At 34.5% G+C, this 15,890-nt stretch overlaps 2 gene segments (V, D, J or C); both read left to right on the top strand.

The window, feature by feature from the left end:
* The first annotated feature begins 1,255 nt into the window (after nt 1-1,255).
* LOC128647548 (immunoglobulin kappa variable 3-11-like) lies at nt 1,256-8,092 on the top strand. The segment is given in 3 exon segments: nt 1,256-1,315; nt 1,414-1,725; nt 8,079-8,092. Coding segments are annotated over 3 exon segments (375 nt in total).
* Nucleotides 8,093-8,669: 577 nt separating this feature from the next.
* Nucleotides 8,670-14,869, top strand: LOC128647547 (immunoglobulin kappa variable 6-21-like). The segment is given in 3 exon segments: nt 8,670-8,729; nt 8,835-9,044; nt 14,691-14,869. Coding segments are annotated over 3 exon segments (438 nt in total).
* The last annotated feature ends 1,021 nt before the right edge of the window (nt 14,870-15,890 follow it).

Genomic DNA, 15,890 nt, shown 5'->3' with positions numbered 1-15,890 from the left:
ATGTACAGAACATTGGAATGTGAAATATTTACAGTAAATATATTGTTAAAAACCTTTATTAAGAATTAATATTGCACTAATATGTTTTGCCATGTTTTCATCTACTTTATATGTCTATATGTATACATATGTATTTATGTGTTTATATGTATACATATGTATTTATGTGGTTATATGTATATATGTCTGTAAATACATCTACACATATATAAATACATATGTACACATATAAGACACACACACATACATATCCATCTTTAGAGATGTATATGTATGTATCTTAATGTTAAAGCCCTTTGCCTGCCTTTTTTTAACACCTGCGATCACATATTTTTAAGCACTTATATCTTTTGTATGCAATATTTTTTTTAAAAAAACTTTTTATTAGATAGTGTTATTATAAGTGTAAATATACTTTGACTTTTTTTTTTATGTGTTATATTTCTAGTGTAAATTGTTTTTGTGCTCAAGCGATCACGTTCACTTTCAAGATGTAATACAAGTGGTAACTGGTAAGCCCAATGAGAGCAAACTCATGCAATAAACCCCTAATCACGTATGCGCTCAACTGGTAATCTGGCCCAATGTTAACTATCATTTGTCAGCTGCAGATTATAATTGTTTAAGACCCTCTGGGGAATTTTTTTCTCTCCAAAAGATAAGATATTCAGGTGCTCATGTGAAGTGCTTAATGCATTTCTCACAATTGGTTGTCACTATTTGCACACAGTTAGGGCAGCATAGAATTATTGGACTCCATTTATCAAGCATGGATGCAACTTTGGAACCTCAGGTGCAGGCTTAAATGAGCAGTCATCACACCACTCTTCCTTAACCTCTATTCAAATGGGGTGATTGACAGCAATGATAAATGTGGGCAGCGTGATGCTACCTAGTCACCACGATCACAGGCAGACAGGTTCTCCAACTGAGAATCTTGTCTACCTGTACTTTGGTAAATGGAGGCTATTATGTGCAATACTTGCTCCAACCCATTAACAGTTATACAAGAGTCAGTTAAACTCTTTTTAAACAGCAAAACCATTAACGTATTTTAGAAGGACTGCAAAGCAAAGTAACCAGATATTAAATACGATTCAGAAAAAAATACTTTTTATAGATCTATAACAGGCAAGTGAAGCGTGATATTATTTGCATTGTGCAGTTTTGCATAACCAGACATTTCCTCCCCAGTCTCAGCTGATGTACATATTACATTGTGCAGGTGACATCAGTCTGTATCTGAGCTCTCTCAGTAACACAAAGATGCTTTATCCAACTTATCTGCTGTGTTTATTGTTGTGCTATATTCACTGTAAGTGATTGTTCTTATTTTGTCTCAGATGTTGTAAAACCGTTATACATAGTTGGAGAAAAATTGAAATAAATTATCCATTATTTTCTATTCTTCAGGTTCCTGTGGGCAAATTGTGCTGACTCAGTCTCCAGATGTCACAGTGTCACCTGGTGAAAGTGTCACCATCACATGTAAAACTAGTAGTAGTGTTAGCAACTACCTAAACTGGTACCTACAGAAATCAGGGCAACCACCCAAGCCTCTTATCTATTACGCAAGCAGCAAACACACAGGGACCCCAGACAGGTTCAGTGGCAGTGGGTCTGGTACTGATTACACTCTCACAATCAGCAGAGTGCAAGCAGAAGATGCAGCAGATTATTACTGTCAGCAGAGTGCTAACTGGCCTCTCACAGTGATACAGAGCTGTACAAAAACCTTCCTCTTTTTTTTTTTAATCTCTGAGTTTTCAAAACACTAGTACAAATTTGTATTGTGTGTGTCTTTTGTGTTAAGAAATATTACACATCTGTGTAAAATATGTAGTTTTATAGATGTGACTTGATTATATTTTAAAGTAAAAATTTATTTTCATATGTAATTCCGATTATCCTAATTCTTTGAAGGTATAATCTAGATTTTATTAAAGACACAGAGACAAGTATTTTGCATAATCTGTCTTTACTACTCAATGCAGCCTTTCAAAGAACATAAGAATAATATAACAAATATGAAAAACTAACATAAGAAGCTAAATGGAGCTTATTATAAAGGCAAGAAAAAAAATAGCCAATCAGAGAAGGGAATAGACTAAACTGGCTAATCTGTTGTCAATCATCCTGTTTCTTAACTGATGCTCACAAAGAACAAGATATTAAGCACCATAAAAAGTCCAAAAAATCCAAAACAACAAAGGATAATAAAAGCCAACTTCTTGAAGAATTGATAGAAGAAACTCCAGGAATTGTTGAGTTTGATTGAAGTTAGACAAGAAATCCAGGATCCAATTGATGAATGATGAAATTCATGGTTTGAAGGTATGAATCCAGACGTCAGGAAAGGATTGTATTTATATGGAAACTGTTAAAGACAAAAAATATTAATAATATACACCAATAAAAAGGGTGGGAAATAGAAACATATTTGAGGTGGGAAAATACTCGTCTATGTGTCTTTAATAAAATCTAGATTATACCTTCAAAGAATTAGGATAATCAGAATTTTATTACAAGACCAGAGACTCCTATTTTGCAAGTTTAAAGCATATTAAGAAAATAAATTAAGAGAGGCATGTTGAATGGGTCTGAAATAAAATTGTTTGAAAATGCAGTCTGAAGACCAATCTGCCGCACTCAAAATTTGTTGGAGTGGGCGGATTTTAAAAAGGCCTTTGAGGCCGCAGAACCTCTAACAGAATGAGCTGAAAAAGAAATATTAATACCGGCTTCTTTCATGACCCATTTAACCCACCTAGCAATGGAAGTAGAAGTGATAGGAGCATAAGGAGAAACAAAAGAAATCAGAAGTTGATTATCAGATGGTTTTCTAAAAGTTGAAGTTCTAGACTCATAAGATTTTAAACATTCAACCACACATAGAGACGGTTCGGAAGGAAGATAAGGGTAGAAAATGGAGGTAGAAAGAGTCTTAGTTCTACGGGAAAGAAAAAAGGTAACTCCTTCAGGAGAGAAACGTTTAGAATTCCAATCTAAAGCTTTCACATCAGACACTCGTCTAAAAGAGATTAAGCATAGAAGAGTAGCAAGTTTAGCGGAAAGTTGTTTAAGGGATAAGCAAATGTTGTCAGGCCAAGATTTAAAAAGAGAGAAAATTAGATCCACATCCCAGACAAATTCATGTTTAGGGATCGGAGGGCATTTTAATCTGATGGCCTTGAGAACCCTACAAACTAAAGGATGTTTGCCGATGGGAAGGTTATTGATTAAATTATGTCTTGCTGAAATAGCTGAATGATGGACGTTAATGGTTCTATATGCAAGACCTGAATCAAAAAGATGAGACAGGTAGTTGATAATTTCGGTTAAATCTGCAGAAACGGGATCCAAATCTCTCCGCAAGCACCAGCCAGACCATTTACACCATGCGGCGAAGTAGCATCTACGAGTACCTGGGGCCCATGAATCTTGAATGAGGGATTTAGCTCCCTCCGAAAGACCTCAGAGAGCCCATGGTCCCCTGAGATCGTCCATGCTACTAGAAGAAGAGAGCCTTGGAGAACTAAACTGTGACAATTGCCCTCTGGATTCGTGAGAAGATGGGGTAGGAGAGGAAACAGGATCGGGAGTTTGATGGACATCTCCAATAGAGATGGGTACCACGACTGTGTCGGCAAAAAGGGGGTCACAATCGTTAAACATAGAAGATCCCTGTGGACCGTTGAAATTGTCCACGGAATCATTGGATGCACAAAGATCCAAACAAAAGGGACCTCTGAGAGATTGAAGGGGAAGAAAAATGTTCCTGTCCAATCTCCAGTCGCTGTAATCCATCAAATTACTAGATCCCCAATCCGCCCCTGAGTTTGATTGTCCTGGAATATATTCTGCTTTGACAGAAATATTCCTGTCCAAACAAAGATGAATAAACTCTTTGATTATATTGGACAAATCCCTGGACTTGGAGCCTCCCAAACGGTTGAGATACTGCACCGCAGAAATGTTGTCCATACGCAGGAGAATAGAAACTGGAGAAGAACATTTGGCAAAACTTTTGACTGCAAACGAGCCAGCCAATAACTCTAAACAATTGATATGAAAACGTTTCTCCACCAATGTCCATTTGCCACCTGTACTGGATGGACCACAACGCGCTCCCCAGCCTGAAAGACTGGCGTCGGATTCTATAATGAAATCGGGAGTCTTGCCAAAAATAGCTCTCCCATTCCAAGCTTCCAAATGAGAAAACCACCAGGATAGTTCTTCTTTGGCTTCTGAAGATAAAGGGATCAAATGAGAATAAGAAAGACCTTTTCTCAAATTAAGGATTTTCAATCTCTGAAGTTTGCGATAATGTAATGGTGCAGGAAATATAGCCTGAATAGAGGAAGATAGTAAACCTACTATTCTGGCTATAGTTCTGATAGGGACCGAATCTTTGGATAAAGTTTTTGTAATTTATTTCTTAATGTTCTTCACTTTGTCTGCAGGAAGGCTCAAAGTGGAAAGAACAGTATCTATTTGAAATCCCAAGAAAATTAAAGATTTGGTAGGGAAAAGGACCGACTTATGTTTGTTCACGATAAAGCCTAGAGATTCTAATAAGGAAATTGTGGAAGAGAGATGACCTTGAAGAGACAGACAATCTTGGTCCATTATTAAAATGTTGTCTAGATAAATTACCAGACGAACACCCCGAAGTCTCAACCAAGCCACTACCGGTTTGAGTAATTTGGTGAAAATCCAGGGGGCGGAAGACAAACCGAAAGGAAGACAGGTGGAATTCCAATATTGGTCTTCCCAATGGAAAGTCAAAAATTTCCCGTGTTCCTGAGCGTTTTTTTTTTAAACATTCTCTTAGTAAATGTATGCCTTCCATTTTGAAATGATGGTATACCACATAAGCATTTAGGGATTTTAGATTTATAACTGGTCTGAATTGATTGTTTTTCTTTTTTACTAAAAATAAGTAATAAGTAATAAGCTTAAATAAATGTTGTGAGGATGAGCAACTGGAAGAATTGCTTTTTTGGAAAAAAGGGTTGAAATTTCCCTTTTGACCAGAAAAGTTTCTTCTTGAGAAAAATGAATGGGTTGAGGAAAACTGACTTGGATAGGAAGAGACGTGAATTCTATATGAATACCTGATACAGCTTGAAGAACCCAAGGGTCTGAGGTAATTACATCCCAATATAGGTAAGTATTTCGTTTTAAATAGGAATTATGTAGTTATTAATAGTAGGTTTTATTTAGATTTATTTTAATTACATTAAAGTTAGTGGGTGTAAGGGTTAGGGTTAGACTTAGGGTTAGGTTTAGGGGTTAATAACTTTAGTATAGTGGCAACGATTTTGGGGGCAGCAGATTAGGGGTTAATAATAGTAATGTAGGTTGCGGCGATGTTAGGGACAGCAGATTAGGGGTTAACAATATTTAACTAGTGTTTACAATGCGGGAGTGCGGCGGTTTAGGGGTTAATATGTTTATTATAGTGGCGGCGATGTCCGGAGCAGCAGATTAGGGGTTAATCATTTTATTTTAGTGTTTGCTATGCGGGAGGGCCTCGGGGTTAATAGTTAGTTTATAGGTGTTAGTGTACTTTTTAGCACTTTAGTTATGAGTTTTATGTTACTGCGTTGTAACATAAAACCCATAACTACTGACTTTCAGTTTACGGTATGTATCTTGATGGTATAGGCTGTACCGCTCACTTTTTGGCCTCCCAGGCAGACTCGTAATTCCAGCGCTATGGAAGTCCCATTGAAAAAGGACTTTTGGAAAGCTGCGGTAGTTACGTTGCGTTACGGCCAAAAAAGTGTGCGGTGCAGCTAAACCTGCAAGACCCATAATACCAGCGGTAGTGAAAAAGAGCCTTAAAGGGACACTATACCCAAACATTTTCTTTCATGATTAAGGTAGAGAATACAACTTTAAACAATATTCCAATTTACTTCTATTACCTAATTTGCTTCATTCTTTAGATATACTTTAATGAAGAAATAGCAATGCACAAGGTGAACCAATCACAGGAGGCATCTATGTGCAGCTACCAATCAGCAGCTTCTAAGCATATCTAGATATGCTTATCAGCAAAGAATATCAAGAGAATGAAGCAAAATAGATAATAGAAGTAAATTAGAAAGTTGTTTATAATTGTATGTTCTTTCTAAATCTTGAAATAAAAAATTTGGGTTTCATGTCCCTTTAACACTGCTTTTTCACTCATAACGCAAAACTCGTAATCTAGCCGTATGTGTTTTTTATTTTTTGTAACTTAGTGTTTTTTATTTTTTTTGTAATTTAGTAATTTTTAATTGTAGATTTAAATAATTTGAGTAGGGTTAGGTTTTTAAATATGTAATATAGTTAATTTAATTTGTAATGTAATTGTAGTATATTAGTTAGGGTAGGTTAATTAATATTTTAATATAGTTTAATGTAATTTTAGTATAATAGTTAGGATAGGTTAATTAATAGTTTAATATAGTTTATTTTAATTCTAAAGGTAAGTTTAAATTTACTATAAGATAGGGATGAGGTAATTATAATGTAAAGTTAGCGGGTTGTTAGGTTTAGGGGTTAATAGCTTAATTTAGTTTCTGGCAATGTGGGGGGCTGGCGGTTTAGGGGTTATTAGGTTTAGTAAGTGGTAGTGATGTGGGAGTCCAGGGGTTTAGTAGTTAATACATTTATTTAGTGGCGGTGGGGTTCGGGAGTGGCGGGATATGGGTTAATACATTTATTTAATTGTGGAGGGGTTCGGGAGTGGCGGGATAGGGGTTAACAGCTTTATTAAAGGTGCGGTGTTCTCCGGGAGCGGCGGGATAGGGGTTAATAGCTTTATTAAAGTTGTGGTGGGCTCCGGGAGTGGCGGGATAGGGGTTAAATATTTTAGTATAGTGGCAGTGTTTAGTGACAGGGTATAAATAAAGTTGGTAAAAAGCCGAATAGCAGCAAGATCGATGACTGCTATTTAACAACAACGTACTTGGTGCGCGGCTTTTTGCAGGCTTTTTTGATAAATATGGAAATCGTATTCAGGTCCGCTGCCGCGATGTTAGGCGATGTTAGGCGAGCCTATTGGTTCTGGCGAATGCAGCATAGTTGACGGCTTGATAATTCGGTCTCATAGGGCGAGATGACAAGTGGAGCGGTATTTAATACTTTTGCTCAAGCTTAAACACTGCTGGAAATAAACTTTTAACTTGGGTGGCTTAGTATTACAAGTTCAAAGTAAATGGTCTGCGCGCAAGCGAAGACTGACACACGCAAAAAAACAGGACTTTGTATATTGCGACTGTGTTAACTTCTTCTCCCCATAAACTTTAATGGAGCGCACTTCTGAAAAAAACCGTAGCGATTGCACACAAACCCAACACCGCGTTAGACCAAGTGTGCTCATCTGATTTGAGTTATTAATAATTTACACTCCAATGTTCTTCAAATCGAAGATGTTCTTTTTATTTTTAAATATATATCTATACCTATATCTCTATATGAATATATATACACAGTATATGAATATATATTTAAAAAATAAAATAGAAATCATGTTTTCTTCATTGTGAAGAACATTGGAATGTAATATATTTACAGTAGATTCACAGGGGAAAAAAACATTAATAAATATTAAACATGATTAAAATGATTTTTCATGGTTTAAGGTATCTGAGTGGATGAGTGGAAAGGGCGCAAATAAGCATACACATGTGTGTATGTATATATATATATATATATATATATATATATATATATATATATATATATATATATATATATATATATGTGTGTGTGTATATATATATATATATATATACCCACATACACATATCTAGACACACATATATAACATAATACGGGAGTTAACAACTGCAACAATTTAAAATATTGCGACCTGCGCTAACAATAGTGTGCAACTTGTAATCTAGCCCATAATGGGGTCAAGATTGGCCAAGAATATGATTATTATCTGACATAAGAAAAATTAATTGACAAGAGCACTGTTATCAGACCCTTGCCTGAAAGCAGATAAATGTTTTAAAAAATAGCCAAATGCCAATAAATGTTTGATTTTGCACATTCATTTGCTCCTTGTTTTGTTACAGGGGCCACTTGTTAATTGTTTTAGGACTAATGACAAAAATAATAATAAATTAGTTGTTTTCCTCATTTGTGCAAAACCACATGCACATGTCTAATACTTACATTATATTATTTTTAGTAGACAGTTAAATGGGGTAAAAGGGTTTATATTTTCTGTAATGCATCCCATACTACTGAGCCAGTATTTGACTGCTCGACTTCCCTTCCTATGAAATACTCTATGGTGAATATGGATGTAATATCCCTAAATGAGGCCTGTTTAATCCTATATTTAGTTTTGTCTTCCTCTTTATTCTCCTTAACACTCATTTTATTTACATCTTATAAAATAATAATAATTAAGTTTGTAGATAGAAATCATCTCTTTCTTATTGTGCAACTTTTAACCAAGTATTGAAGTCCCTGTAAATCCATGCAACCAAACATTAAATACAATATGCAGTAAATCATATTTATAAATCTATAACAGACAAGTGAAGTGAGATATTATTTGCATTGTGCAGTTTTGCATAACCAGACGTTTCCTCTCCAGTCTCAGCTGATGTACATATTACATTGTGCAGGTGACATCAGTCTGTATCTGAGCTCTCTCAGTAACACAAAGATGCTTTATCCAACTTATCTGCTGTGTTTATTGTTGTGCTATATTCAGTGTAAGTGATTGTTCTTATTTTGTCTCAGATGTTGTAAAACCGTTATACATAGTTGGAGAAAAATTGAATATTGAAATAAATTATCCATTATTTTCTATTCTTCAGGTTCCTGTGGACAAATTGTGCTGACTCAGTCTCCAGATGTCACAGTGTCACCTGGTGAAAGTGTCACCATCACATGTAAAACTAGTAGTAGTGTTAGCAACTACCTAAACTGGTACCTACAGAAATCAGGGCAACCACCCAAGCTTCTTATCTATTACGCAAGCAGCAAACACACAGGGACCCCAGACAGGTTCAGCGGCAGTGGGTCTGGTACTGATTTCACTCTCAGAAAATTTGTATTTTGAAAATCGTGTCCCAAAAGGAACCAGATATTTCAAAAGACCTTGGCGCTGCAAAAAATTGCGGCTAAAACTAGTGATTGGATAAACCGTGGCAATAGTCAAAATATTAAAATATGAAACCTTTGGCCTCAGTAATGAGATAACGTGGTTTAAAAGATACAATGTGAATTTATTTGTACAATATTAAACATAAAAATAAAAAAGCTGATCAGCAAAAGAGCAATAAAAAAAAATTGTAACAATTAGATAATAAAAATGTAGCAATCAAACTAACTTGACACAATATAGCAAGACACAATTTAGCGGTATAGCAGATATCAGTGTAGCATCAGAAATAACAAAAAACAAAACAACCCTGGAGCTGATATGCGATCCAAATGTTGAAAGTCCGGAATAGAAGTAAGCGGTCGAGATCCACAGCTGATTCCTTGAGAAGCAAAGTGAGGCTGGAACGACAAACGGATCCAAATCATACACAAGCAGAAAACCAAACAAAAGGTGTTCACTTTTACTTACACCGTGTCTTGGTTACTGCTGCGACGATGGGTCCCTTTTAGCAAGCTGTAGCAGAGCCGGATAAGCCTTTGGAACAAATACCGGATTTTTCAAGGATACTCCGCTGAAGTTACAGTTAACACAGAAGCCGGTCTGTGTAGGTAATGTTACGTCAGGTGACGTGGAGTGGGAGGAGCAACGCGTTTCAGCCCGGTCAGGGCCTTTGTCAAGCTCCAGAGAGGTGTAATACAGGGCTTTTTAAACCTGTATTAGCTGTGCTCATTGGTTGGATATCGCAAATGGGAGTGCCTTATGCATAAGAGACATAATGGTAACAGTTGCGCCATATACAGATTAATAGTTAATCACTGTGCAATATTGATGCAATATACAATATGATGATACAAAGAATAGAACTATAGACATCTTAAACTTTATGCCATTCAATAATTAACATTTGATTATATTAAAATTATTCTCTCTATTTACTGAGACCAAATGACCCATAAAGTGAAAAAAATATAGAATAAGTTTAGAATAAGTTTTCTTTCTCCGTGCAGAATAGTGACATACAGCACTGAACATCCAATCTGTTAGATTGATGGTTAATAGAAAAATAATAATAGCAATATATTAGTGCCATCAAAGAGAATATATATTTTTTGGGGAATGTTAACATAAAAAGTCCCTAAAAAAGTTTTTTTTAAAAAAATTCATAAAAAGTTCATAAAAAATTCATAAAAAATAAAAAAATAATAAATAATAATTTCATAATTTTATGAAGAATAAAAAAAAAAAAAAAAAAAAGTTATAAGAACAGAAAATATCAATCCCTAAGATAACACCCTATATCGAAGTCAATGTTTAAACCATTGGGTTGTAAAGTTTTTAAATTAAAAATCCAATTTGTTTCTTTTTTAATAAGCTGGGACTGTATGTTTCCACCCCTCCAATTATTTTTAACTTTTTCTATTCCTATGAACGAGAAGTGTGCAAGGTTGCCATTATTACATGCCGCGAAATGTTTTGGCACTGGAAGGTCTTTATTCCTATCGGAATCATGATTTTCAATTGACCATATGTGCTCACGTATACGGTCACGTAGCGGTCTTTCAGACTCGCCTATATACTGCTTGCCACAACGACACTGTATTAAATAAATAACAAATCTGTCAGAGCACCTAATGGTATCCTTTATTTTATAGGATTTTCCCGTGATGTTAGAGGTGAAATCTTTCTGTTTTTTAGAATGTTTACATGATTTACATTTTAGACAAGGGAAAAAGCCATTTAATTTTTTACCTGTTAAATCGATCTGTAATTGGATTTTGTTATTATATTTTTTATTTTCAGTGGGGGCCAAAATAGTTTTCAAATTACGGGCCTTTTTATAAACAATTTGTGGTTTTGATGGTAAAATTGGACCTAGTTGTTCATCATTTTTAAGAATACCCCAGTGTTTATTTAATATTTTCTCAACTAAATATTTGTTACTGCAGTAGTCAGTAATAAATGGGATAAAAGTATGGTCATTTTTTCTTTGCTGCTTTCTATTAATAGATCTTGTACTATTTTGTACTAGTTCTTGTCTGTTGACGTCTCTCACTTCCCCCCGTATTTTTTCTATCTTGTTTTTATCATAACCTCTCTCTAAAAATTTTTTTGTGAGTATATCTGACTGAGTATCAAAATCTGACAGGTTAGAACAGTTTTTTTTAACACGTAGGAATTGGCCTTTTGGAATATTTTCTATCCATCTTGGGTGATGGCAACTAGTGTAGTGAATGTAGCTGTTGGCATCTACACTTTTAAAGTGTATTTTGGATAGAATTTTATGGTTTTCATGGATTAGTTCTAAGTCTAAAAAACTTATCTTATGTCTACTTTTTTCACATGTAAATTTAAGATTTAGTTCATTATTGTTCATTGAGGAAACAAATTCCTCTAATAGCTGTTCGTTGCCTCTCCAAATAATGAGGATATCGTCTATGTAACGATTATATGACACCAGGTTTGCTCCAAGTCTAGTGTTCACTAGGAACGACTCTTCCCAATGTCCCATAAACAAATTTGCATAACTTGGAGCATTATATCGGGAATAGGGTCGCTTACAGCCAATCTTTCCGAATATTTAGATATCTTTCTTCAAAAATATGTTAGATCTCTCCCGTCTTACCTAAAAGACTCCACAGACGTATTAAAAGTAATAGAAAACATCCCGTGGCAAGAGGATTTTCTTCTTGTCACGTGTGATGTTACATCTCTATACACCTGTATTAATCATACAGATGGCTTACGAGCTACTAAACATTTTTTAGATAATGATAATACGATAAAGAGTGAACAAAGGGAATTTTTGTTAAAATCAATTGAATTCATTTTGACACATAATTTTTTCAATTATAATTTCCAATTCTACAACCAAGAGAGAGGAACGGCTATGGGCACCAGGTTTGCTCCAAGTTATGCAAATTTGTTTATGGGACATTGGGAAGAGTCGTTCCTAGTGAACACTAGATTTGGAGCAAACCTGGTGTCATATAATCGTTACATAGACGATATCCTCATTATTTGGAGAGGCAACGAACAGCTATTAGAGGAATTTGTTTCCTCAATGAACAATAATGAACTAAATCTTAAATTTACATGTGAAAAAAGTAGACATAAGATAAGTTTTTTAGACTTAGAACTATTCCATGAAAACCATAAAATTCTATCCAAAATACACTTTAAAAGTGTAGATGCCAACAGCTACATTCACTACACTAGTTGCCATCACCCAAGATGGATAGAAAATATTCCAAAAGGCCAATTCCTACGTGTTAAAAAAAACTGTTCTAACCTGTCAGATTTTGATACTCAGTCAGATATACTCACAAAAAAATTTTTAGAGAGAGGTTATGATAAAAACAAGATAGAAAAAATACGGGGGGAAGTGAGAGACGTCAACAGACAAGAACTAGTACAAAATAGTACAAGATCTATTAATAGAAAGCAGCAAAGAAAAAATGACCATACTTTTATCCCATTTATTACTGACTACTGCAGTAACAAATATTTAGTTGAGAAAATATTAAATAAACACTGGGGTATTCTTAAAAATGATGAACAACTAGGTCCAATTCTACCATCAAAACCACAAATTGTTTATAAAAAGGCCCGTAATTTGAAAACTATTTTGGCCCCCACTGAAAATAAAAAATATAATAACAAAATCCAATTACAGATCGATTTAACAGGTAAAAAATTAAATGGCTTTTTCCCTTGTCTAAAATGTAAATCATGTAAACATTCTAAAAAACAGAAAGATTTCACCTCTAACATCACGGGAAAATCCTATAAAATAAAGGATACCATTAGGTGCTCTGACAGATTTGTTATTTATTTAATACAGTGTCGTTGTGGCAAGCAGTATATAGGCGAGTCTGAAAGACCGCTACGTGACCGTATACGTGAGCACATATGGTCAATTGAAAATCATGATTCCGATAGGAATAAAGACCTTCCAGTGCCAAAACATTTCGCGGCATGTAATAATGGCAACCTTGCACACTTCTCGTTCATAGGAATAGAAAAAGTTAAAAATAATTGGAGGGGTGGAAACATACAGTCCCAGCTTATTAAAAAAGAAACAAATTGGATTTTTAATTTAAAAACTTTACAACCCAATGGTTTAAACATTGACTTCGATATAGGGTGTTATCTTAGGGATTGATATTTTCTGTTCTTATAACTTTTTTTTTTTTTTTTTTTATTCTTCATAAAATTATGAAATTATTATTTATTATTTTTTTATTTTTTATGAATTTTTTATGAACTTTTTATGAATTTTTTTTAAAAAAACTTTTTTAGGGACTTTTTATGTTAACATTCCCCAAAAAATATATATTCTCTTTGATGGCACTAATATATTGCTATTATTATTTTTCTATTAACCATCAATCTAACAGATTGGATGTTCAGTGCTGTATGTCACTATTCTGCACGGAGAAAGAAAACTTATTCTAAACTTATTCTATATTTTTTTCACTTTATGGGTCATTTGGTCTCAGTAAATAGAGAGAATAATTTTAATATAATCAAATGTTAATTATTGAATGGCATAAAGTTTAAGATGTCTATAGTTCTATTCTTTGTATCATCATATTGTATATTGCATCAATATTGCACAGTGATTAACTATTAATCTGTATATGGCGCAACTGTTACCATTATGTCTCTTATGCATAAGGCACTCCCATTTGCGATATCCAACCAATGAGCACAGCTAATACAGGTTTAAAAAGCCCTGTATTACACCTCTCTGGAGCTTGACAAAGGCCCTGACCGGGCTGAAACGCGTTGCTCCTCCCACTCCACGTCACCTGACGTAACATTACCTACACAGACCGGCTTCTGTGTTAACTGTAACTTCAGCGGAGTATCCTTGAAAAATCCGGTATTTGTTCCAAAGGCTTATCCGGCTCTGCTACAGCTTGCTAAAAGGGACCCATCGTCGCAGCAGTAACCAAGACACGGTGTAAGTAAAAGTGAACACCTTTTGTTTGGTTTTCTGCTTGTGTATGATTTGGATCCGTTTGTCGTTCCAGCCTCACTTTGCTTCTCAAGGAATCAGCTGTGGATCTCGACCGCTTACTTCTATTCCGGACTTTCAACATTTGGATCGCATATCAGCTCCAGGGTTGTTTTGTTTTTTGTTATTTCTGATGCTACACTGATATCTGCTATACCGCTAAATTGTGTCTTGCTATATTGTGTCAAGTTAGTTTGATTGCTACATTTTTATTATCTAATTGTTACAATTTTTTTTTATTGCTCTTTTGCTGATCAGCTTTTTTATTTTTATGTTTAATATTGTACAAATAAATTCACATTGTATCTTTTAAACCACGTTATCTCATTACTGAGGCCAAAGGTTTCATATTTTAATATTTTGACTATTGCCACGGTTTATCCAATCACTAGTTTTAGCCGCAATTTTTTGCAGCGCCAAGGTCTTTTGAAATATCTGGTTCCTTTTGGGACACGATTTTCAAAATACAAATTTTCTGTTTCTTGTTGTGGAGATAGGGGTCTCCATTTTTTCCCTTGGTTTATTGGTGCCTTTTCCTTAGCGCAGGGAAAACTTTTTTCTTTGTTTTTTGCACTGATTTCACTCTCACAATCAGCGGAGTGCAAGCAGAAGATGCAGCAGATTATTACTGTCAGCAGTATAGCAGCTTCCCTCTCACAGTGATACAGAGCTGTACAAAAACCTTCCTCTTTTTTTTTATAATCTCTGAGTTTTCAAAACACTAGTACAAATTTGTATTGTGTGTGTCTTTTGTGTTAAGAAATATTACACATCTGTGTAAAATATGTAGTTTTATAGATGTGACTTGATTATATTTTAAAGTAAAAATGTATTTTCATGTGTAATTCCGATTATCCTAATTCTTTGAAGGTATAATCTAGATTTTATTAAAGACACAGAGACAAGTATTTTGCATAATCTTTCTTTACTACTCAATGCAGCCTTTCAAAGAACATAAGAATAATATAACAAATATGAAAAACTAACATAAGAAGCTAAATGAAGCTTATTATAAAGGCAAGAAAAAAAAAATAGCCAATCAGAGAAGGGAATAGACTATAAACTGGCTAATCTGTTGTCAATCATCCTCTTTCTTAACTGATGCTCACAAAGAACAAGATATTAAGCACCATAAAAAGTCCAAAAAGTCCAAAACAACAAAGGATAATAAAAGCCAACTTCTTGAAGAATTGATAGAAGAAACTCCAGGAATTGATGAGTTTGATTGAAGTTAGACAAGAAATCCAGGATCCAATTGATGAATGATGAAATTCATGGTTTGAAGGTATGAATCCAGACGTCAGGAAAGGATTGTATTTATATGGAAACTGTTAAAGACAAAAAATATTAATAATATACACCAATAAAAAGGGTGGGAAATAGAAACATATTTGAGGTGGGAAAATACTTGTCTATGTGTCTTTAATAAAATCTAGATTATACCTTCAAAGAATTAGGATAATCAGAATTTTATTACAAGACCAGAGACTCCTATTTTGCAAGTTTAAAGCATATTAAGAAAATAAATTAAGAGAGGCATGTTGAATGGGTCTGAAATAAAATTGTTTGAAAATGGAGTCTGAAGACCAATCTGCCGCACTCAAAATTTGTTGGAGTGGGGCGGATTTTAAAAAGGCCTTTGAGGCAGCAGAACCTCTAACAGAATGAGCTGAAAAAGAAATATTAATACCGGCTTCTTTCATGACCCATTTAACCCACCTAGCAATGGAAGTAGAAGTGATAGGA

The sequence above is a fragment of the Bombina bombina genome, chromosome 2, assembly GCF_027579735.1.
Source record: "Bombina bombina isolate aBomBom1 chromosome 2, aBomBom1.pri, whole genome shotgun sequence".
In the NCBI taxonomy this organism is placed as follows: Eukaryota; Metazoa; Chordata; class Amphibia; order Anura; family Bombinatoridae; genus Bombina; species Bombina bombina.
This window is presented reverse-complemented; position numbering and strand designations above follow the sequence as displayed.